The 23524-nt window shown below is 40.5% G+C and overlaps 1 protein-coding gene across 2 annotated transcripts in view; it reads right to left on the reverse strand.

Annotated features, from left to right (window-relative positions):
- Positions 1 to 3405: 3405 nt before the first annotated feature.
- The window catches only part of LOC128640736 (jerky protein homolog-like), a 48847-nt gene continuing 28728 nt past the window's right edge, over positions 3406 to 23524 (reverse strand). Inside the window, exons 1-2 of one of the 2 annotated variants that reach the window (XM_053693163.1) lie at positions 10025 to 10156; positions 3406 to 5570 (exon numbers count right to left, since the gene is read on the reverse strand). In XM_053693163.1, coding sequence (XP_053549138.1) covers positions 3706 to 5570; positions 10025 to 10043 — 1884 coding nt within the window. In that variant the 5' untranslated portion in view covers positions 10044 to 10156 and the 3' untranslated portion in view covers positions 3406 to 3705. Of the gene's footprint in view, positions 5571 to 10024; positions 10157 to 23524 lie in introns of those variants that run through there. The other variant, XM_053693167.1, reaches the window with a different exon arrangement.

Below are 23524 nucleotides of genomic sequence, written 5' to 3' on the forward strand. Positions count from 1 at the left end.
TATATTACTATACATTTTACCTCTGTGATAACCTTGTATCTAAGCCTCTGCAGACTGCCCCTTTATTTCAGTTCCTTTGACAGACTTTAATTTTAGCCAATCAGTGCTGACTCATAAATAACTTCATGACAGTGAGCACAATGTTATCTATATGGCACACATAAACTAGCAGTGTCTAACTGTGAAAATCTGTCAAAATGCAATGAGATAAGAGGCAGCCTTCAGGGCTAAGAAATTAGCATATGAGCCTACCTAGGTTTAGCTTTCAACGAAGAATACCAAGAGAACAAAGGAAATTTAATGATAAAAGTAAAGTGGAAAGTTGTTTCAAATTGCATGCTCTATCTGAATCATGAAAGAGTTACATACGGCTAGATTTAGAGTTTTGTCGGTTATGACCCGCGTATCTAACGCTGGCTTTTTATCCCCCGCACCTTTTAAATACCGCTGGCATTTAGAGTTCACAGAAGGGCTGCGTTAGGTTCCAAAAAGGGAGCGTATAGCATATTTACCGCCACTGCAACTCTCAATACCAGCGGTGCTTACGGACGCGGCCAGCTTCAAAAACGTGCTCATGTACGATTCCCCCATAGGAAACAATGGGGCCGTTTGAGCTGAAAAAAAACCTAACACCTCCAAAAAAGATGGCGTCCCTCGAATTCCGATTGGCTGATAGGATTCTATCAGCCAATCGGAATTAAGGTAGGAAAATTCTGATTGGCTGATGGAATCAGCCAATCAGATTCAAGTTCAATCCAATTGGCTGATCCAATCAGCCAATCAGATTGAGCTCGCATTCTATTGGCTGATCCGATCAGCCAATAAAATGCAAGCTCAATCTGATTGGCTGATCCAATCGGATTGAACTTGAATCTGATTGGCTGATTCCATCAGCCAATCAGAATTTTCCTACCTTAATTCCGATTGGCTGATAGAATCCTATCAGCCAATCGGAATTCGAGGGACGCCATCTTGGATGACGTCCCTTAAAGGAACCTTCATTCTGTTTTAGGACGTCGGAAGAAGAGGATGGATCCGCGCTGGAGGTCTTGAAGATGGACCCTCTCGTCATCGGATGGAAGAACATAGAAGATGCGGCTTGGATGAAGATGTTTGCCGGTCCGGATCTACTCTTCTGCCCGGATAGGATGAAGACTTCTGCCCGAAGATGGAATTCTTCAGCCCGCGCTTGGATCAAGACTTCAGCCAGAGGATGGACGTCACTCTTCAGCCCCCGCTTGGGCTTGGATCAAGACTTCGGAGGCTCTTCTGGACCGATCGGTGAACCCGGTGTGGTGAAGACAAGGTAGGGAGATCTTCAGGGGCTTAGTGTTAGGTTTATTTAAGGGGGGTTTGGGTTAGATTAGGGGTATGTGGGTGGTGGGTTGTAATGTTGGGGGGGGTATTGTATGGGTTTTTTTTACAGGCAAAAGAGCTGAATTCTTTGGGGCATGCCCCACAAAGGGCCCTTTTAAGGGCTGGTAAGGTAAAAGAGCTTTTCTATTTTAATTTTAGAATAGGGTAGGGCATTTTTTTATTTTGGGGGTCTTTGTTACTTTATTAGGGGGCTTAGAGTAGGTGTAATTAGTTTAAAATTGTTGTAATATTTTTCTAATGTTTGTAAATATTTTTTTATTTATTGTAACTTAGTTCTTTTTTATTTTTTGTACTTTAGTTAGTTTATTTAATTGTATTTATTTGTAGGTATTGTATTTAATTAATTTATTGATAGTGTAGTGTTAGGTTTAATTTGTAGATAATTGTAGGTATTTTATTTAATTAATTTATTGATAGTGTAGTGTTAGGTTTAATTGTAACTTAGGTTAGGATTTATTTTACAGGTAATTTTGTATTTATTTTAACTAGGTAGCTATTAAATAGTTCTTAACTATTTAATAGCTATTGTACCTGGTTAAAATAAATACAAAGTTGCCTGTAAAATAAATATTAATCCTAAAATAGCTACAATATAATTATAATTTATATTGTAGCTATATTAGGGTTTATTTTACAGGTAAGTATTTAGCTTTAAATAGGAATAATTTATTTAATAAGAGTTAATTTATTTCGTTAGATTTAAATTATATTTAACTTAGGGGGGTGTTAGGGTTAAGGTTAGACTTAGCTTTAGGGGTTAATAAATTTATTAGAGTAGTGGTGAGGTCCGGTCGGCAGATTAGGGGTTAATACTTGAAGTTAGGTGTCGGCGATGTTAGGGAGGGCAGATTAGGGGTTAATACTATTTATTATAGGGTTATTGAGGCGGGAGTGAGGTGGATTAGGGGTTAATACATTTATTATAGTGGCGGTGAGGTCCGGTCGGCAGATTAGGGGTTAATAATTGTAGGTAGGTGGAGGCGACGTTGGGGGCAGCAGATTAGGGGTTAATAAATATACTATAGGGGTCGGCGGTGTTAGGGGCAGGAGATTAGGGGTTCATAGGGATAACGTAGGTGGCGGCGGTGTGCGGTCGGCAGATTAGGGGTTAAAAAAAATTAATAGAGTGGCGGCGATGTGGGGGGACCTCGGTTTAGGGGTACATAGGTAGTTTATGGGTGTTAGTGTACTTTAGAGCACAGTAGTTAAGAGCTTTATGAACCGGCGTTAGCCCAGAAAGCTCTTAACTCCTGACTTTTTTCTGCAGCTGGAGTTTTGTCGGTAGATTTCTAACGCTCACTTCAGCCACGACTCTAAATACCAGCGTTAGAAAGATCCCATTGAAAAGAAAGGATACGCAAATGGCGTAGGGGGATCTGCGGTATGGAAAAGTTGCGGCTGGAAAGTGAGCGTTAGACCCTTACCTACAAGACTCTAAATACCAGCGGTAGCCCAAAACCAGCGTTAGGAGCCTCTAACGCTGGTTTTGACGGCTAACGCCAAACTCTAAATCTAGGCGCAAGTTTGCTAATTTCCTTTCCCTATACTACATTATAATTGGATGTCAAATGTAAAAAAATATATATATACCGAATGTCATTGGCACACCCATGTGTTTCAGTTAGAAACCAGTAGTGCATTGCTGCTCCTTCAACAAATCATACAAAGAGAATAAAGGAAATTTTATAATAGAAGTAAACTGGAAAGTAGCAAATGTGTTTAGTAGAAAAAAAATATGTTATACTGCAACTGTGACAAAATGACACAGATGATCCAGTCTCTTGTGAAGCATTTATATGTACGGATGAATATTTCAGCACAGTTGTTAAACATAATGACTTTTGACGGTGGTTGTTGAATGTTTGCTGAACATTCAACATTGTATTTTTTTCTTTGCTAATAAATAATTACGTTAGCTATATCAAATATACTATTTTAAATATCAAATGTAACATTACAATATTCACATAGAAATGATGATTATAACGGACATCCATTTAAGTATATGAGAATCAATATTCAAATACATTTAAATGTTAGCATTCAATATTTAATGATAACATTCAGTATTCAAAGTTCATATTCATTCTATAGAAACATTTGAAATTTGAAATGAACACCAAGAAGAACATTCTCTCGTCCTTAAATCGGTATCCTATCACCAGTTCACTTTTCTCAAATCCATCCAGTATTCTGTAGGTTTATACAACAAGCTAAAATTAAAAACTGGACAAACAAGAACTGTCAGAATGGCTCTTAGCACATTGTAATGCACAAATAGAGAAATTGACAATTTAACAATAGTGACTTGTTAAAAAATTCTTGACTTCATTTCTGTAGCAAGTAAGCATGTTGTTGTTCCTTATTTTGATTATACAAACATTTATCCAGTTGCTTCTGTAGTGCAAAGAAAGTGCTCATGTCTTGCCCTTCAGTAGATAAGAACTGTTGGATTACATCACAAGCTGCTCTGAGTTCTTGTACATGACTTAATTCTTTTAGGTTTTCAGACTTTACTTCTACCACTGGTATATGTTCAGTATCTTTAGGCATTTTGTATATCTTTGAGACTTTAGACTGTGTCTGGATTGAAAGGCACACCGGAGATTGTATGACTGGTTCCTCCTCACTAGCTAAGGAGCAAATTGTCACCTCCTGGATAGAATCTGAGGGGTCGGAGTTTGTGACTTCTAAACCATACTCCTGTTCAACATCACTTTTCTCCTTTATGTAAATCTTTTTATATGGCCCCAAACTTGTACTATATGGAGTAGAAGAGAGAACATTTTTCACATCTCTGTGAACCATAAAGGGCATTACCTCTTCATTAGGTGTCATGTTCATCATCATATTTTTGCATAAAATAACAGGTTCACCATCTGATATTTGGAAACAAGACTTTATAGTGCGGGTTGTAACTCTCAGCCATGCCTTGTTCATAGTGTAACTTGCCTCAACCAGTGTCATTGTAGAAAGCTGCTTAAGGTCTAGCAGCCCATTCCCTTTATTGAAGTCACAATCTTCTTGTAGTCTTTCAAAAAGCAATTCTCTGTATAATGTGAAAAATTCATTTAGTACCTCTTGTCCAAATAACTGATTGGAAGACATATTGTCTTTGGAGAAAATACACAATGAAATACTCCGGAGTTTAACTTTTGGTACAAAGCTATGCGCCGTAAAAGCTAGCAGAACTTTTCTTTCTTGTCTAGTAAGTTTTACATCCCAATTTAGAAGCCATTCAGTGAAGATGTCCTCTGTTAAATATCCATTTTCAGCTGTCTTTAGAGACACAGGAGAAAGACTATGCATTCCCAGAGATTTTGGAGAAAGACTGTGAGCAACCATCATTTTAAGTTTTTCTGATCCATTCACGTTACAACACAGCCAAATAAAAACAGCCTCCTTATGATGTCCTGGGGATTCACTTTGGTCACCTATTATTCTAAACTGAAAAGGTGCCCCAATTGCACAGAATATGTCATTAGGGTGATAGTTTTTGGAAGCCTGGGTTAGCAACAAAGACCTGTTCCAATTGTCTTTTTGAGAAACTTGATTATAGAAGTTTGATTTGATGAGCATCTCAGTACCTTCTCTCCTTCTAGACCTTTCTTCTGTCATCCTTGTGTGGCCAAGAAACTCATTTACTGTGGACTTATTGGGCTCTCTTCTTGCCATTTGTGTAACATCTGGATGTATCTTGAAGTTCTGTGTATGTATTATTCCATTGTTTCTTTTATCAGTTGGTAAACCTTCAGTTCTGTCTGAATAACCCCTGTAAAATAGGCGATATCGTTCTTTCCACCTCCACAACCACCCATTGGAAGGTTTAAATTGGGGACATCCAATCTCTTTGGCAATTGCCTCAGCTCGCCTCATAAGTATTGGGCCAGAAATTGGTAGCTTATTAGCCTTGGCAAACAGAAGCCACTCAAGTAATGCCTCATCTACCTTGGCATGTTTGAAAGGCCGATTTCGTTTCCTGCTGGGGTTCTCATTTTGATTCCATCTTTCTAAGATCTCATCCCTCTTTTTCATTACACGGCTGATAGTTGATTGAGAAAGTCCCATATTTCTAGCTACAGATGATTGAGAAGCTTTGGGTTGCTGTAAAAGTTCCAGGATCTTTACTTTCTCTGCCAGTGTAGAGTCCCGTCGTTTTTTAAAAGTCTGTGGTGGAGCAACAGATGCCATCCCTGAAATAAAAACCACAGATGAAGCAAACTACCAACACACCATCTAAACTGAACTCTCTGTAATGTTCTTTAAAGCTGATAAATTCATTATTTTTTATTTTCTTTCTTAGCCGCTTTTTAAAAAAAAGCTACACAAATTGCATTAATCCACTTAGGCATTTATAAGCTTTCTTCTTAGAATATTATGTTTGTTACCAGATAAACTGTTTAATAAGTTTTATCTTGGGCTTTTGGAAAGGTTAGATTAAATAATGTATTGTACAAATTACTAAAGAAATCTTTAAAAATCATGCAAAATCATCTATTCCTTATTGTGCATACTGAATATAACACATTTTAGCATAATCTTTTCTTTCAAGTATATATTCAAATTTAAATGCCAAGTTTCCTTCCTATCATTTCATGTTTGTCAAACAAAATGCTATATTCCCATTAAATATATATATACACACACACATATATTTTTTTTAGCAAATAACCTTTATGATTTTTTACTTTTTTATTATGCGATTATTAAAGTAGGTATTTGAAGAGAATTAATACATTCTGAGAATAATATTTAAACTTCGGTAAATTATTATATTTTGTACAATATTTGCATTACTAATACTAAAATTCATTTATACTCTGAATACAATCATCAACAATGCACAACACTATCAACATATAGGGGCCTATTTAACAATGGTCTGTCGGACCTGATCCGACAGTGCAGATCAGGTCCGACAGACCTCGCTGAATGCGGAGAGCAATACGCTCTCCGTATTCAGCATTGCACCAGCAGCTCTTGTGAGCTGCTGGTGCAACGCCACCCCCTACAGACTCGCAGCCAATCGGCCACCAGCAGGGGGTTGTCAATCAACCGATCGTACTCGATCGGGTTGATTTGTGGCGATGTCTGTCCGCCGGCTCAGAGAAGGCGGACAGAGTTATGGAGCAGCGGTCTTTCATAACTGGTATTTCTGGCGAGCCTGCAGGCTCGCCAGAAACACGGGCCCTTAAGCTCCATCCGGAGCTTGATAAATGGGCCCCATAGTGTATAGTGTATATATGGAGGTATATTTATAAAATCCACATAACAAAAGTAGCTTAAAGGGACAGTCAATGTTCTTATTAATGTTACATAATTCTGCAGTATGTGCTGAATTATGTAACATTAAACTAGCACCACCTGTATAAAAATAAAGCAAATTAAAGGTTTAACCCCCAAAACTATACTTACCTTTCTCGCCGTCCTTTTCTGCTCTGCTATTTTTTTTCAAAAGCACATCACTAGCTCGCTGTCTAATCACAGTGTGCCCAATCACACCATTAAACTAAATGTAGCGCACTCCGGCACTGTGTAAAGCTGTGAAATCTTTAATTCTCTTAATTCCCACCTGATGCGGCAGTCAGGGATAGTACAATCATTAAAATCTCATGTCAAGTCCATGCACACACAGGAGCAGAATTAACCAATAAGGAAAGAAATTTGTATTAAATGGAAAAGGGTGACATTTCAAGCTCAGACTATATTCCAAAAATATGTAATAATTGAATAAAATCATCCTATATTATAAAATGCCAGGTGCGTTTGTCCGAAGCTGTCATGCGCAGTCTCTAGAGACTTGTGGAGGACAAACACACCTGGCACCTGATCCGCGATAGACACTGCGCGATTCAGTGGCACGTGAGGATCAATCAGTAGCGCGTCCAACCGTGAGGGCGTGGCGGGACTGGATGTGGTAGAGGGCGTGGGCTGGCGGGACCGCTGCACTGCAGAAAATGGTCCGTGTACACGGACTTTAGGACTAGTATTTATTAATCAACTAAAGGGCACTAAATATTTTTATTTGATTTCTTTTGCTGTGTGAAATTTGGTACCTTGTATCCCTTATATGATTTTCATTCTTACAGTTTGTTTTTAAAGGGATATAAGACCTACATGCTAAATCACTTGAAAGTGATGCAGCTTAAATGTAAAATGCTAACAAGAATATATCACCTGAAAATCTTTTTGTAAAAAAGGAAGATATTTTACCTCAAAATTGTTGAAAAGCATATCTAAAAAGACTCAGTAGCTGCTGATTGGTAGTTGCGCATAAATGCCTCATGTGATCGGCTCACCCATGTACATTGCTATTTCTTCAACAAATGATATTTGAAGAATGATGCAAACTATATAACAGAAGTAAATTGGAATATAGTTTAAAATTGCATTCTCTATCTGAATCATGAAAGAAAAATTTGGGTTTTTATGTCCCTTTAACCCCTTAGTGACCAGACCATTTTTCAATTTTCTTACCGTTAAGGACCAGGGCTGTTTTTACATTTCTGTGTTGTTTGTGTTTAGCTGTAATTTTCCTGTTACTATTTACTGTACCCACACATTTTTATACTGTTTTTCTCGCCATTAAAGATACCATTATTTTCATCATATCATATAATTTACTATAAAGAAATTATAAAATATGTTGAAAAAATTTAAATTGACCCCCAAAATCTGTTACACATCTACAACCACCAAAAAAACACCCATGCTAAATAGTTTCTAAATTTTGTCCTAAGTTTAGAAATACCCAATGTTTATATGTTCTTTACTTTTTTGTAAGTTATAGGGCAATAAGTACAAGTAGCACTTGGCTTTTTCCAAACCATTTTTTTTTTTAAAATTAGCAATAGTTAGCAACTGATATCTGTCAGGAATCCCTGCATAACCTTCACATGTATATTTTTTTTTTTAGCAGACAACCCAAGTATTGATCTAGGCCAGAGGTTTTCAAAGTCTTGCACATTGGGCCCCCCCTTTGGCAGACATCCCACATGCACACACATGAACAAGCACACACAAGCACACACATGCATGCACAAGCACACATGCACAATCACACACACAAGCACACTCACACACACACATGCACAATCACACACACACATGCACAAGCACACAATCACACACACAAGCACACACATACAGGATCTTGTCAGAACATCTGAATATTAATTATGTATAACTGCTTATGAGTCATACTTCAGTACTGTGCTTGCTGTAACTAGGATGGCCCTCAGTTGGTACATGGATGCATGTTCTGGCTGTTCCCACTGTACGTGTCCGGTGGGTCACAATAAGGGCTGCAGTCAAAAGTATCATCAGAGCCCACTTCTTGGCCATCTGTACATACAGCAATGATCCACAGAAGAGGCTCAGGAGCCGCTTAGTCTCCTTATCACAGTGCTGTTCGCTGGGGAGTTTGCCAATGAAAAATTACTGCACATTAAATAAAATTTTAAAAAACACTTCCGCTCCTATTCCTGCACCTCCCCTTAACAGCTCTGGTGCCCCCCTGGGGAGGCACACCCCACAGTTTGGGAACCGGTGATCTAAGCCCATTTTGGTACATTTCAAGCCACTATTTCACTGCCAAATGCGATCAAATAGAAAAAATCGTTAACATTTTCACTAACTTTAGGTTTCTCACTGAAATTATTTACCAACAGCTTGTGCAATTATGGCACAAATTATTGTAAATGCTTCTCTGGTATTATCCCCTTTGTTAAGAAATCACAGACATATATGGCTTTCCCTCCCCCACTCCCCAAAGCCAAAGGTCACCCCATCTTAAGTACTGGCAGAAAGTCTGCCAGTATAAAAATAAAAGGTTTTTTTGTTTTGTTTATATATATTTTCTGCAGGGTAGTATCCTTAATATCAAGGCATCGCTGCAATACCCTGAAAGCAGCTGGAAGCGATCACGATCGCTTCCAGCGCTTTAAACCCCAGAGGACATGCCAGGCACATCCTTGGTCATTAACAACCTTTTTTGTAGGACGTGGCTGGCACGTCCGCGGTCGTTAAGGGGTTAAACTGAATAGGGAAATAACATGACTGTGCTTGCACATGCCCTTGCATGTCCTGGGACTCTGATTGGCTTCTTAAAGTCCCTTTACAATGGGGTGTGAATACTTAGGAACTTTTGAGGTGAATAAGGTATTTTCTAGTCAGCTTTTTTATAGCTATGCTGCATCACTTTCAAGTGCTTCAACATTTGGGTGCCATGTCCCTTTAACACCATTTATCTTCTGTGGATATGCTAAATATACTAACCTCTAATTTCCTTTTAAATATCCCTTAGTAGACGGCCTGCAAATGGTTTAATTCTGACTTGAATGTCCCTTTAAGAGTTCCACAGTTAGATACCCAGAGGTTAAAATGTCATTAACAAAATATATTACAGTTTCTTGTACCAGCACAAGAGCTTGATAACATTGTTAGCCAGACCCATACCAGCACTTTAAATTAGCACACATATGAAAAATGTATAATGCGAACTTTCAATCCACAGTATTTCAAGCCTTTATTTTCAACAAAGACCTGCAGCATGCATTTTTCATAAGCATCCCTTTTTAAACAGGCAATACCATTAATCTAATTTTATCACAAAAACTATAATTCAGTGAGATCTGGAATAACTTACCTGTCTGAGTATTAGACATGATGCCTAGATGAGAGGTGATCCCTTTTAAAATTTAAATATATTTTTAGTGCCCAGTCAAACCTGCATCAGACGGGGAGCTGAATAAAACCTTCCTAACACACAGGGATCCGGAAGGGATTCTTTTGCAAGGACTCATGGGAAAAATAAAATTAACTGTCTGCATCCCATAATCCTGTTTTTACAATCTGCTTTCTTTTCCCCTCTTCAGAACCTTAAGGTAATTAACTAAAATTCCTCAGACATACATTCCAAGGAAGTAACTTGTTAACCCTTTAGTTTTATGCTTGTTATAGCCAAAAAAATATTTATATATCTAAATAAAACCAACTTGGTTGGGTTTATTATATTAATAATTGCAAGATATGATTAATAAATCTTAAATAGAAAAATGAATAGAATAATTTTGTACAAAATAAATCATAGTAAACCATACGTTCTATTACCACGCTAAGAACTAAAACATATCACAAACAAAAATGATACACTATGTACTACCCTACAAAAGACATTATATCAATAATAGCTGGTTCAGTAGTTTTCAATAATGGTAAAAATCACCCCATTTTCTCTTCTTTGCAACTGAAATATATTTTCTTTTGCAATTTGCGTACCCAAAAAAGACATAACAAAATAAGTATATACTTGTCTATACAAAAAAGTCCTTTTATGTTGTTTATTTTAACAAAATTTGGGCAAGATCTAAATTCGTAATGTTTTTTGTGCTTCTCGGGATCTGCTCGTAGTATTAGTTTATAAATTCATTCTTTTTCAAAAATCGCTAGCAGAATTTTCATGTGCACGCACATTTGTTCACCATAGAAATCAATGGAGAAAAAAAAGTTGAAAAAAAAACACCCTACCATAAGCACCTAGCCTAATAAACCCTAAATACACCATCCCCCCACATTGCAAACACTAAATAAAAGTATTAACCCCTAAACCGCTATTCCCCTACATCACAAAGTATCTAAATAATCTATTAACCCCTAAACCGCCATCCCCCACCTCACAAACTACCTATATAAAATATTATCCCCTAAACCGCCATCCCCCTGGCGATGTGGGAGGATGGCGGTTTAGGGGTTAATAGTATTATTTAGTGTTTGAGATATATGAGGATGGTGGTTTAAGGGTTAATAGTATTACTTAGTGTTTGCGATGTGGGGGTGGTTTAGGGGTTAATAGTGTTGTTTATTGGTGTAAGTGTACTTTGTAATGTATTTTTGTTGTGCTTAGTGCAACTTTTTAATTTCGGAACACAGTTTAACACAGCTCATAGATCACGGTAGAGATTAAAGCAGAAAAGTCTACTGCACTAGCGAAATTGCGATTTCTCCTGAGGAAGAAAAATGGATTACAAAAAACGCCATTGTGCTAGCCCAAAACCGTTTGCGCTTTACTTGTAATCTAGCCCTATATGTTTTAAAAATTGAAATTAGAATAATGTTTATATGGCAGGGGAAAAAAAAATATCTTTTTGATTCATCAAAAATATGGGCTAGATTACAAGTGGCGCACTAACGATAGCTCGCACAAGTTGGTTCTACTAAGACCTCGAGTAAAATAAAAGTTGCAATAAACACAACATAAATACATTAAAATAAACAGTTAAACTCATATAAGCACTAACTGATAAAAAATTATTCATAAAATAAGGGTTCAAAGGTATATGGTATTTGGCCATGTATTTATCTGAAAAGGGTTATATTATATATGTGTTTGTGTCTAAATAATAATTCTATAATAATATTTGATAATGTGTTTTACAGTGTATTTACTGTAAACATTTAACATTCGAATGTTCTTTATATATGGGAAAATGTTATTTGTATTTTTAAATATATATATATATATATATATATATATATCCTATTATATAAAAGGCAAAGTGTGTTTGTCCGAAGCTGTCATGCGCAGTAGAGACTGCGCGCAAGGACAAACACACTTGGCCTACCTCACCTGGCATCTGGCGTGGAGTGGGCGTGGTCGGCCGGCCGTGACGTGGGCGAGGTCAGGTACGACGTGGGCGGGGAATGGCCGGGCGGGGCCGGATGCACCATGAGAGCTGAGAGATAGAGAGCTCTAAAGAGGGGGGGGGGGGGGATAGAGGGGGGAGAGAAAGCAAAAGAGAGGGGGAGAGAGAGCAAAAGAGGGGTATAGAGAGAGCAAAAGAGATGGGGGAGAGAGAGCAACAAGAGGGGGGGAGAGAGAGAGCAAAAGAGAGGAAGAGAGACAGCAAAAGAGAGAGGGGAGAGAGAGCAGAAGAGGGGGAGAGAGAGAGCACAAAAGAGGGAGAGAGAGCTCAAAAGAGAACAAAAGAGAGGGGGGAGAGAGAGAGTGTCAAAGAGGGGGAGAGAGAGAGCTCAAAGGGAGGAGGAGAGAGAGCGCAAAAGAGAAGGGGGAGAGAGAGTGCAAAAGAGAAGGGGGAGAGAGCTCAAAAGAGAAGGGGGAGAAAGCGCTAAAGAGAGGGGGGAGAGAGAAAAAGAGGGGGGGAGAGTGGGGAGAGAGAGCAAAAGAGGTGGGAGAGAGCGCAAAAGATGGGGGAGAGAGAGTAAAAGAGGGGGGAAAGAGAGCAAAAGAGAGAGGGGAGAGAGAGCAGAAGAGGCAGAGAGAGAGAGCACAAAAGAGGGGGAGAGAGAGCAAAAAAGAGGGGGGGAGAGAGCTCAAAAGAAATGGGGGAGAGAGAGAGCATCAAAGAGGTTGAGAGAGAGCTCAAAAGAGAGGGGGGAAAGAGAGCACAAAAGAGAAGGGGGAGGGAGAGCGCAAAAGAGAATTGGGAGAGAGCGCAAAAGAGAGTGGGAGAGCGTGCTAAAGGGAGGGGGGAGAGAGAGCAAAAGAGGGGGTGAGAGAGCAAAAGAGAGGGGGTGAGAGAGCATTCTCATGTTTATTTCTTTTGTTTGTATTGGTATAACACAAAAAAGTGGAGAAAAAAAAGCCAAATCTGACATATTCCACACAAAACTCTAAATATGGACTGGACAAAATTATTGACACCCTCAATTTAATATTTGGTATCACACCCATTGGAAAAAATAACTCACAAACAGGTCTGAGACAATGCAAGGGAAAAGCATTCTGAACAGAGGCCCTTTAAATAATAAGTGATGACATCACAATTCTTAGACTGCATCCTGTCTCACACGGATGATGTTCACCAGTCTGGCCATAAGAGGGCATGCAGGAAATGAGCAGCATCACACACTCTGTATCAGAATCAGTAAGAGAGGTGAGTAAAATGGCTGCCAGCAGCACATGGCAAACAAAGCAGGGAAAAAACCCTGACACTACCCTCCCCTCAATGACCCCTCCCCCGCGGGAGGACAAAGGGCTTATTGGGGAAACGGGAATTGAAGGCACGGAGGAGGGCAGGAGCATGAACATCAGAGGAGGGAACCCATGAACACTCCTCCGGACTGTAGCCCCTCCAGTGAACCAAATATTGTACACGACCCCTGCACATACAAGAGTCAATAATGCTGCTGACCTCATATTCTTCATGGTAGTCAACAGAAGAACATTGGAGATGCGCATTGCAGGAGGAAGGTTAAGAGCGTAGGCCACAGGATTGACCCGTCTGAGTATTCGAAAAAAACAACATAATGGGGAGCCAGTTTATTGGAAGGCACACGAAGGTTCAAGTTGTGGGTGGACAGCCAAACCCTCTCACCAACCTGGTAGGAAAGCGCGGGCAGATGCCTACGATCAGCCTGGAACATTTGGCGCTGCATAGAACGATGAAGGCAATCCTGAATCTGCACTCACATGGAACGAAGTTGCCGGAGATGCTCCTCCAAAGCTGGAATACCCTGAGACATGAATCAGGCAACAAGGATGGTTGAAACCCATAATTCGCCATGAACTGGTGGGAAGCATTAATAGCACTATTATGAGCAAACTCTGCCCAAGGTAACAGTTCAGACCAATTGTTGTGGTGATCTGAGCATAGCAATGGAGGAACTGTTCCAGAGCTTGATTAGACCGTTCTACAGCCCTATTGGATTGAGGGTGATATGCCGAGGAGAAGGAAAGCTGGATCCCCATTTGAGCACAAAAGGAATGCCACAATCTTGAGACAAACTGGCTAACCTGGTCCGAGACTATCTCCTTGGGTAACCCATGTAAATGGAGGACCTTCCGGGCAAAAATTGAAGCAATATCCTGAGCTGTAGGCAGCTTCTTCAAGGGAATGCAATTTGACATTTTAGAAAAACGGTCAACCACCATTAAGATAACAATATTGCCATTGGAAACAGGAGGCTCGACAATGAAGTCCTTGGAAAATGTGTCCAAGGACACTCACCATTAGAAATAGACGTTAAGGAGTCTTATTCTGTGCACAGACTGAACAAGAGGCAACATACGCAGCAACATCAGAACAAAGACCTGGCCAACAGAATTGTCGAGTGACAGACCAAATCATTTGGTTCTTGTCCAGGTGACCTACGGCTTTAGGATAGTGGTAAGTATGCAATAGTTTAGTTAGAAGATTCTCAGGTACAAAGCACTTACCACTAGGTTTCTCAGGAGGTGCATTGGTTTGTGCAGCCAGGATCTCCTCCCCAAGGGGAGAAGTCAAATTAGTACGTATGGTGGCCAAAATATGGTCAGGAGGAATAACTGGAATAGGTACAGACTCCTCCTTGGTCAGAGGTGAAAATTGACGAGAGGGGGCATCAGCCCTAACATTCTTACTACCTGGCAGGTAGGAGACCACATAATTAAACTGAGACAAAAATAGCACCCATCTGGCCTGTCAGGGCGACAAATGTTTTGCTTTGGATAGATAAGTCAAATTCTTGTGGTCAGTAAGAATGAGCACTGGTACACTAGTACCCTCGAGAAGGTGCCTCCATTCCTTGAGTGCCAAAATTATGGCCAGTAATTCCCTGTCGCCAATTTAATAATTGCACTCCGCCAGAGACAATTTCTTAGAGAAGAAACCGCATAGAAGCAAGGAACCATCAGGCATAGGACGTTGAGACAGGAGGGCACCTACTCCAGTCTCAGACGTATCAACCTCAAGAACAAAAGGCAGGACAGGGTTAGGATGAGCTAGAACTGGAGCAGCAGCAAAGACTCTCAAAGCCTTATTGGCAGTAAGTGACTAAAGGAGTGGATCATTCTCCTTACCGGTCATGTCAGGGATAGGTTTGACCAAGGAAGAAAAGTTTTTAATAAACTTACTATAGTAATTGGAAAAGCCCCCCAAAAAATGAATAGAGTGAAGACCAACTGGGTGAGGCCACTGCAGGACTGCAGACAATTTGTCAGGATCCATGGAGAACCCTGCAACGAATATTACATAACCAAGGAAGTTTACTTGAGTCTGATGGAACTCACATTTCTTGAGTTTAGAAAACAGGCCATTCTCATGTAGTCTCTGAAGTACCAGTGTAACATAAGAATGATGAGCCTCGGAGGGGGGCGGAGCTAGCTGCCTAACTGAGCGGTCGCACTGAACTGGAGCTCCTAGACAAAGTGCTTATTATAAGCTTATTATAAACTCTTTTTCCTAACTAAAGGACTTAAGACTAACTCTTCTTGACCCAGGATTGTTCTCCTGTACTCAAGGACTGCGTCCTGCACATATTTCTACACCGGCCGGTGTTTGTGACAGGAGCCGCACTGAGAGCAGCCATTAGACAGCCTACGAGAGACACCTTTAGCCACAGCATAACCACCAACCTTGCCGGCTAACAACTACACTTGATCTTCAGCACCGGAGGGTCGGGGCTCCGCTCCGGAGCTACAGCAGCCTCAACTATCAGATCTCCCTAACGCCGGTCACAGACCAGAAAGGAGGCCGCAGATTCACCCCGCATTCAGCATCACCCGGGACCCGACCACAATTAAGCAGCAGCTGACATCAACCTACTCAACTAAATCCAGGATAAAGAAGGTGTCCCTTGGCTGGGAGAAGGTGTAAAACCGAGCCGGAAGTGCACCCACGCCACATAGTGACTGAGCGCTGTGGCGTGAAAACGCCGCCATCTTGCCTTTCCCCACATCAGTCTCCCATGCTGTCACACCAGGCCCGCACATATTATTGAGACTCCATCCACATAGCGGGTAATAACCCTGAGGAAAGGAGCCGTTATAAGATATTGGGGCACCGTAACATCAGCTCCGGACAGTGTCTAAAGTAGCTACATATACAGGCTGCGCAAAAGTTTTTCAGGTCCCGGCCCTACTCCTATTCTGAAACTTGCTCCCCACATAACCGGCCAGGACTTTTCAAACATTAGGGGATTCTACTACGGCTATCATTATTTCCACTATTATTAACAGTCATATCCACGGATGCATAAGTTGTTACTGCCCCTGTGATGCCACCATTAGAACTACCAAGAGAGATGGATCTGGCCTAATACTGGACCTCTTGCAACTGGGGGACGTTGAGTATAGCCCCACACAGCAAGTACAACAAGCTGCAACACAGGGAGTCCTACATGTAGGAGATTTGGGATCATTCCAGGCTCTCTATCTTTACTGAAACAGAGGTCTACTATAGTGACTCACTGTCAAGGCTATGTAGGTTAAAGATTTTTCAACTATTGCTGTGGATCTACAGCTGCGGATCAGATATAATGTTTCACTCAGCACTTAATTAACATATGACGATGTTAACCATAATGGGGCTCAGAGTGAGTTAATAAACTTTAAGTCTATGTGGAGACTTAGGGAAAAATAAAGGAGTAACTTAATATGTTAAGTGTCCATTTAGAAACAAATTTACAAAGTAATTCTTTCTGATGATTTGTGGAAAAGTATCAGTTCATATGTATCACAATACAATTAATGTAGCAGTTCCTCTATGCCCAAATTAGTGAGGTGTGCGCTAGAGATTTAAAGTCACAATTAGATGTTACACAACTCTGTTAGCTGTAGTGAGTTAGTCGCAGGTTACCTGTTGAATCGGCTGAGAACAGAGAACTCGAGAGGCACTCGAGACAACAGTTGATAGGCGGTGAGTGACAGCTTACTGAAAACCGGTTGCGGTTGGCGTCTGACGTCACAGGGCTGAAGTCCGCGGGAGAAATAAACTTACAAATCTTCCGGTAATGTTGCAAAAGCACTCAGATGTTTGAAGTATAATCCTGGCTTGATAATATAAGTGGAGATGTAACTGAAATGAATACCGTAACCAAAGTAGAGAAAACAGAACACCGTAGCAGGGTGTCAATTTCCCTTGAAATAAGTTTTAAAACTATTTTCCAATAAGGTAGCTTGAAATAAGCAGGAGCTCAGTTTGTAGCAGAGTTACCTAGGGATAAAACTCAATTACTAAGCACCTGGCTGGCGTCAGGAGAAAGCTTAAATAGGCTAGGAGGAACTAAAAGGTAAAGGTGGTATTGGTAATTGTATGACACTTAACATAAGGTGGTATAGTGAGTTCTGACAGATTGCCCCCTTCACTCAAGCCGTCCCACGGCTTGTAAGCGAGGTCTATGAGGATTCCTTGAATGGAAACGAGACACCAGTCGGGGAGCGTTCACAAGATTATGGGGTTCCCATGTGTCTTCGTCTGAAGAGTACCCCTTCCAACTGACAAGGTATTGTAGATCCCCTTTATATAAACGCGAATCCAAAATATCCTTCACTTCATAAACGTTAGGGTCTAAAGACTGAGCTTCAGGAGGTAATAGTTGGGTTCCAGTGTTTTTTGCAGGTTTCAATAAGGAGACGTGAAATGTAGGATGGATGGCAAGAGTGGTAGGAAGTTGTAAAGTAACAGCATTTTGGTTGATGATACGTATAATACGAAATGGTCCTATAAAGAGGCTTGCTAGTTTCTTGCTTGAGGTCTGCAATTTTAGATTTTTTGTAGATAGCCAGACCCAATCTCCGATTGAATACTGTGGGGATGGCCTTCTTCTGAGGTCATAGTACTTCTTTTGTGTTTCTTGAGCTGTTTGTAGATTCCTTTGTAATAGTTGCCAGTTTTCAGTAAGTCTATCAGTTAGATCCTCCACATTTGGGTTTAAAGAAGATTCTTTTGTTGAGAGACTAATCTTTGGGTGGTATGCATAATTCGCGAAGAATGGTGTTATCTTACTGGACGAATTGAGAGAGTTGTTATATGCGAATTCTGCAGTTTAAAGGAATTTCTTCCAGTCTGTTTGGTGGTAGGCACAGTAGCAGCGCAGATACTGCTCAAGCCACTGGTTTAAGCGCTCTGTTTGGCCATTAGTCTGGGGGTGGTAGGCGGTGGTATAACGGTGTTCAATCTGTAACTTGTTGCAGAGGTTCTTCCAGAAACGAGAGGTGAATTGAATTCCCCTGTCAGAATTAAGGATTTCTGGTATCCCATGTAGTTTAATAATGTTGTCTATAAATAGTTGTGCAGTTTCAGCTGAAGTTGGCAATTTGTGGTGCGGTATAAAATGAGCCATCTTGGTAAACAAGTCGATAACTACCATTAAGGTGTTCATTCCAGCTGAAGTAGGTAATTCAACTATAAAATCTATACCTAGATGAGTCCAGGGTCTTTGTGGAACTTGTATGGGCATCAGAAATCCATAAGGAGGACGTCTCTCCGATTTTGAAGTGATACATCTAGTGCAACTTTGTACATAGTTACGAACATCTACGGCCATATGTGGCCACCAATAAGTCCTTGAAATGAGGTTTAGAGTTCTTTGAATACCAGGGTGTCCAGAAAGAGGGGAATTGTGATGTTCCTTCATCAAATTTTGTCTTAATTGCTCGGGTATATATAATTTATCTGAATTGTAATATAGACCGTCATTTCCTAGTGTTATTTCTTTAGGTAAATCTTGTTCAGCTTGTATGGCCTTTTGATAAACGGATTCAGAAGATGATGTGATGCCTAAGAACTTCTCATGGGGAATCATCACTGTAGGGTTATCTTCCGAAGGTGGTTTAGGGTCTCTTCGGGAGAGAGCGTCCGCCTTTCCATTACGGTTAGCTGGTCTGTAAATAATTTGAAAATGAAATCTGCTAAAGTAAAGACTCCACCTCACCTGTCTAGCTGAGAGGGTCTTATTTCTCTGGAGGTATTCCAAATTTTTGTGGTCGGTATAAACTATAACAGGTAAGAGTGTACCCTCTAGAAGATGCCTCCAGTATTCAAAAGCTCTTTTAATGGAGAGTAACTCCTTTTCCCCAATAGGGTAATTCCTTTCAGGAGGAGACATAATTTTCGAATAGAAGGCTATAGGGTGCAGAGGTTGGGTTAAAGATTCTCTTTGGGATAAGACAGCTCCTAAGGCGTAGTCCGAGGAGTCCACTTCAAGGAAATACTGTAAAGCAGGATCAGGGTGACGCAATATTGGAGCTGTTGTAAAGGAGTGTTTTAAGAATTCAAATGCTTCATTGGCCTTTGAGTTCCACCGATAGGTAGTTGTACTGCCCGTAAGGATGGTAAGAGGTTTAACGATAGAGGAATAATTTTTTATAAATTTTCGATAGTAGTTGCTGAAACCTAAAAAGCGTTGGAGATCCTTTCGGGTTTGTGGAATAGGCCAATCTTTTACTGCTTCAACCTTGTCTTGTTGCATCTCGATGCCTTCAGAGGAGATGTTGTAACCAAGGAAAGATATCTTTTGAGTGTGAAATAAGCATTTCTCAGCCTTTGCATAAAGTCGATGTACTTGTAATCTTGAAAGCACCCAGCTGACGTGCTTAATATGATCTTGAAGGTTTTGAGAGTAGATCAGGATGTCATCCAGATAAACTACGACGCAGATGTCTAACAGGTCTCTGAAGACATCATTGATGTAGTGTTGGAAAGTAGCTGGTGCATTGGTAAGGCCAAATGGCATAACTAGGTACTCATACAGACCGTATCGAGTCCTAAAAGCAGTCAACCACTCATCTCCCTCTCTTATGCGTATGAGGTTGTAGGCCCCCCTGAGATCTAATTTAGTGAAAATCTTAGCTTTGTGAAGGCGTTCTATGAGCTCAGGTATTAATGGGAGAGGGTACCTATTCTTAACAGTGATTTTGTTTAAATCTCTGTAGTCTATGATCGGACGTAATGATTGATCTTTGTTTTTGACAAAAAACATGCCTGCTCCAGCAGGAGATACCGAGGGTCTGATGAATCCCTTCTTAAGGTTCTCGTCTAAATAAGCTTTTAAATGTTCAAGCTCAGGTTGACTCAACGGGTATAAGTGACCATAAGGTATAGTTGCACCAGGTTTCAGGTCTATGGGGCAGTCATAACTGCGGTGCGGTGGTAAGTTTTCTGCCTCACGTTTGCTAAATACTTCTATATATTGGGTATACTCCTTGGGAATAATAGGCAACTCCTCATCTACCTGTGCTACCTGTATTACATGTGTGGGGGATGTACAGGTACGCTTACAATATGGGGAGTCTAAAGTAAGTTTTAATGTCTTCCAAACTATAGTGGGTTCATGCAAGCGAATCCACTGTATACCTAAAACCACAGGAAAAAGAGGAGAGGGCAAAACATCAAAACGAATATATTCATGATGATTGTCTTGTGTGGTAACCAATAAAGGAACAGTATGATGTGTTATTGGACCGCTAGATATGTATGTGCCATCAACCACACGAATAGAGACAGGAGTGGTTTTTCTTTCAAGTGCTATTTTATTTATTTTCACAATGGTAGAATCTATATAATTCCCGTGGGCCCCAGTGTCAACAATAGCCTCAGTGGTTAGGCGTCTACGTTCCCACTGCAAAGAGAGAGAGATGATACAGTAAATAGGGTTATTCTGCTTTGAGGTAGAAATGTTAGTCATAATGCACTTACTTTTCTTATTCTTTTGTAGCAGTGGACATTCCTTTACGGAATGAGAAGGATTAGCACAGTATAGGCAGAGTGCTAGAGATTTGCGTCTCTGCTTTTCTTCTAGTGACAGAGGACCTCTTAGAACTCCAATCTCCATCGGCTCTTGAGTGGAACTACTGGTAGCCCCATGGGGTATGGGAGGTGTAGGTTTCCGGTAGATAACTTCAGAACTGTGTCTTTCACTTCTCCTTTCCCTGAGACGCCTGTCTATTTGTATGGACAGCCTCATCAGTCCTTCCAATGTATCTGGTAGAACCACTCTAGCCAACTCATCCTTAATAGACTCAGAGAGACCCAGCCTGAATTGGTTTCTAAGAGCTATTTGATTCCATTGGGAGTCTGTGGAGAACTGCTTAAATTCGGTGATATACACCTCAACTGGTTTAGAACCTTGTCGTAAAGCTCTCATCTTAGTTTCAGCTGTAATTTGTGAATTAGTATCCAAATACAATTCATCCATGGCAGTGAGGAAATCTGGTAGGGAAGTGAGAATAGGATTATGTGTTTCATAAAACGAGTCTGCCCAGATCCTGGGTTCACCACGTAAAAAAGATATCATTGTCAAAACTTTCAGGTGATCACTAGGGTAAGTTTTAGGTTTGAGTGTGAAAAGCAACATGCATGCATTCTTAAATTGACGGTATAGGCGTCTGTCGCCTGAAAAGAAATCAGGGGATGCTATCTGAGGTTCAGGTTGGCTCACCGGAGGTGGTGTTGTAACCTTCACAGTGTCTCTGATAACCTTTCTCAAAGTTTCATTCTCCACTTGTAAGGCACTCATGGCCTGTCCTAGTTGATCTACCTTTTGTGTAAGATTGTAAACAATTTGCGGCAGATCCGCTGGATCCATTATTCAGGCTTAGTAATTCTGTCAAGGCTATGTAGGTTAAAGATTTTTCAACTATTGCTGTGGATCTACAGCTGCGGATCAGATATAATGTTTCACTCAGCACTTAATTAACATATGACGATGTTAACCATAATGGGGCTCAGAGTGAGTTAATAAACTTTAAGTCTATGTGGAGACTTAGGGAAAAATAAAGGAGTAACTTAATATGTTAAGTGTCCATTTAGAAACAAATTTACAAAGTAATTCTTTCTGATGATTTGTGGAAAAGTATCAGTTCATATGTATCACAATACAATTAATGTAGCAGTTCCTCTATGCCCAAATTAGTGAGGTGTGCGCTAGAGATTTAAAGTCACAATTAGATGTTGCACAACTCTGTTAGCTGTAGTGAGTTAGTCGCAGGTTACCTGTTGAATCGGCTGAGAACAGAGAACTCGAGAGGCACTTGAGACAACAGTTGATAGGCGGTGAGTGACAGCTTACTGAAAACCGGTTGCGGTTGGCGTCTGACGTCACAGGGCTGAAGTCCGCGGGAGAAATAAACTTACAAATCTTCCGGTAATGTTGCAAAAGCACTCAGATGTTTGAAGTATAATCCTGGCTTGATAATATAAGTGGAGATGTAACTGAAATGAATACCGTAACCAAAGTAGAGAAAACAGAACACCGTAGCAGGCTGTCAGTTTCCCTTGAAATAAGTTTTAAAACTATTTTCCAATAAGGTAGCTTGAAATAAGCAGGAGCTCAGTTTGTAGCAGAGTTACCTAGGGATAAAACTCAATTACTAAGCACCTGGCTGGCGTCAGGAGAAAGCTTAAATAGACTAGGAGGAACTAAAAGGTAAAGGTGGTATTGGTAATTGTATGACACTTAACATAAGGTGGTATAGTGAGTTCTGACACTCACAGACAACTGCTTACTGCCTGCAAGGGCAGCATCCCAGTAAGGCACACCAGTGCATCCTCGCAACCCCACACATATCTTAGACTGTCCTGAACTGAGAATTGACAGACCTACTACGCCAGCTGCTGTGTACTTTATCCCCTCTCCCTACCATTTCCCACCTGCCTCCACAGGTGGGTCATATCCTCATTCCTTTGCCCACTTCGTCAACAGGAGACACATCCCCTGGGGAGTGGGGTAGGTACTGAGGACTGCCGTTGTCCTGTGCAGGGCCCTATGAAATAGGGACTAAATCTACATAGAGTTCACATTCCATGAGAGTAGCCTGATCCTCTCCCACGGTCTTTCTAACCACCTGCAAGAGATAGGACATTTGACCACAAGACCCTCAGAATAAACTGTCATTGCCAGAATATCCCTTTCTCTCTGTAGGGATCAGCCCATGACAACATGTAATTAGACTCTAAGTGTCTGTGGCCCCGCCGGCCAATGTACCCTCATTAGCATATGTGAAGTAAGCAGGCTCTCAGCAGTAACGCATAAGTCTTCATAAGTAGTTCCATCTCTTACTATAGCAGCATGCAATGGTAGATGAATACAGCACTTAGTGTAAAGGTGGTGCACGGTGTGGGAGGTAGCTGCAATCGCCTCTGTGATAATGCATTCGTAGTAACACCAGCACCAATATCTTGAGTTCCAATATTTTTATTAGAGGTTACATAAAAAGCAACGTTTCGTGGTGAACCCACTTAATCATGCTGTTTGTATCACATTGTTTCAAACAATTTATATCTTTCTTTGGCGCCAACTGGCTTCAATTTTGGCAGTTTTACACCCCCTAGTGGTTACCAATAGTAATGTGTATACAAAAATGTTAAAAACAAATGTATATGACTAAACAGATTATATATGGCAATTATAAACGTACAAGTACTTTAAC

Source organism: Bombina bombina, chromosome 1 (genome assembly GCF_027579735.1).
Source record: "Bombina bombina isolate aBomBom1 chromosome 1, aBomBom1.pri, whole genome shotgun sequence".
NCBI lineage: Eukaryota > Metazoa > Chordata > Amphibia > Anura > Bombinatoridae > Bombina > Bombina bombina.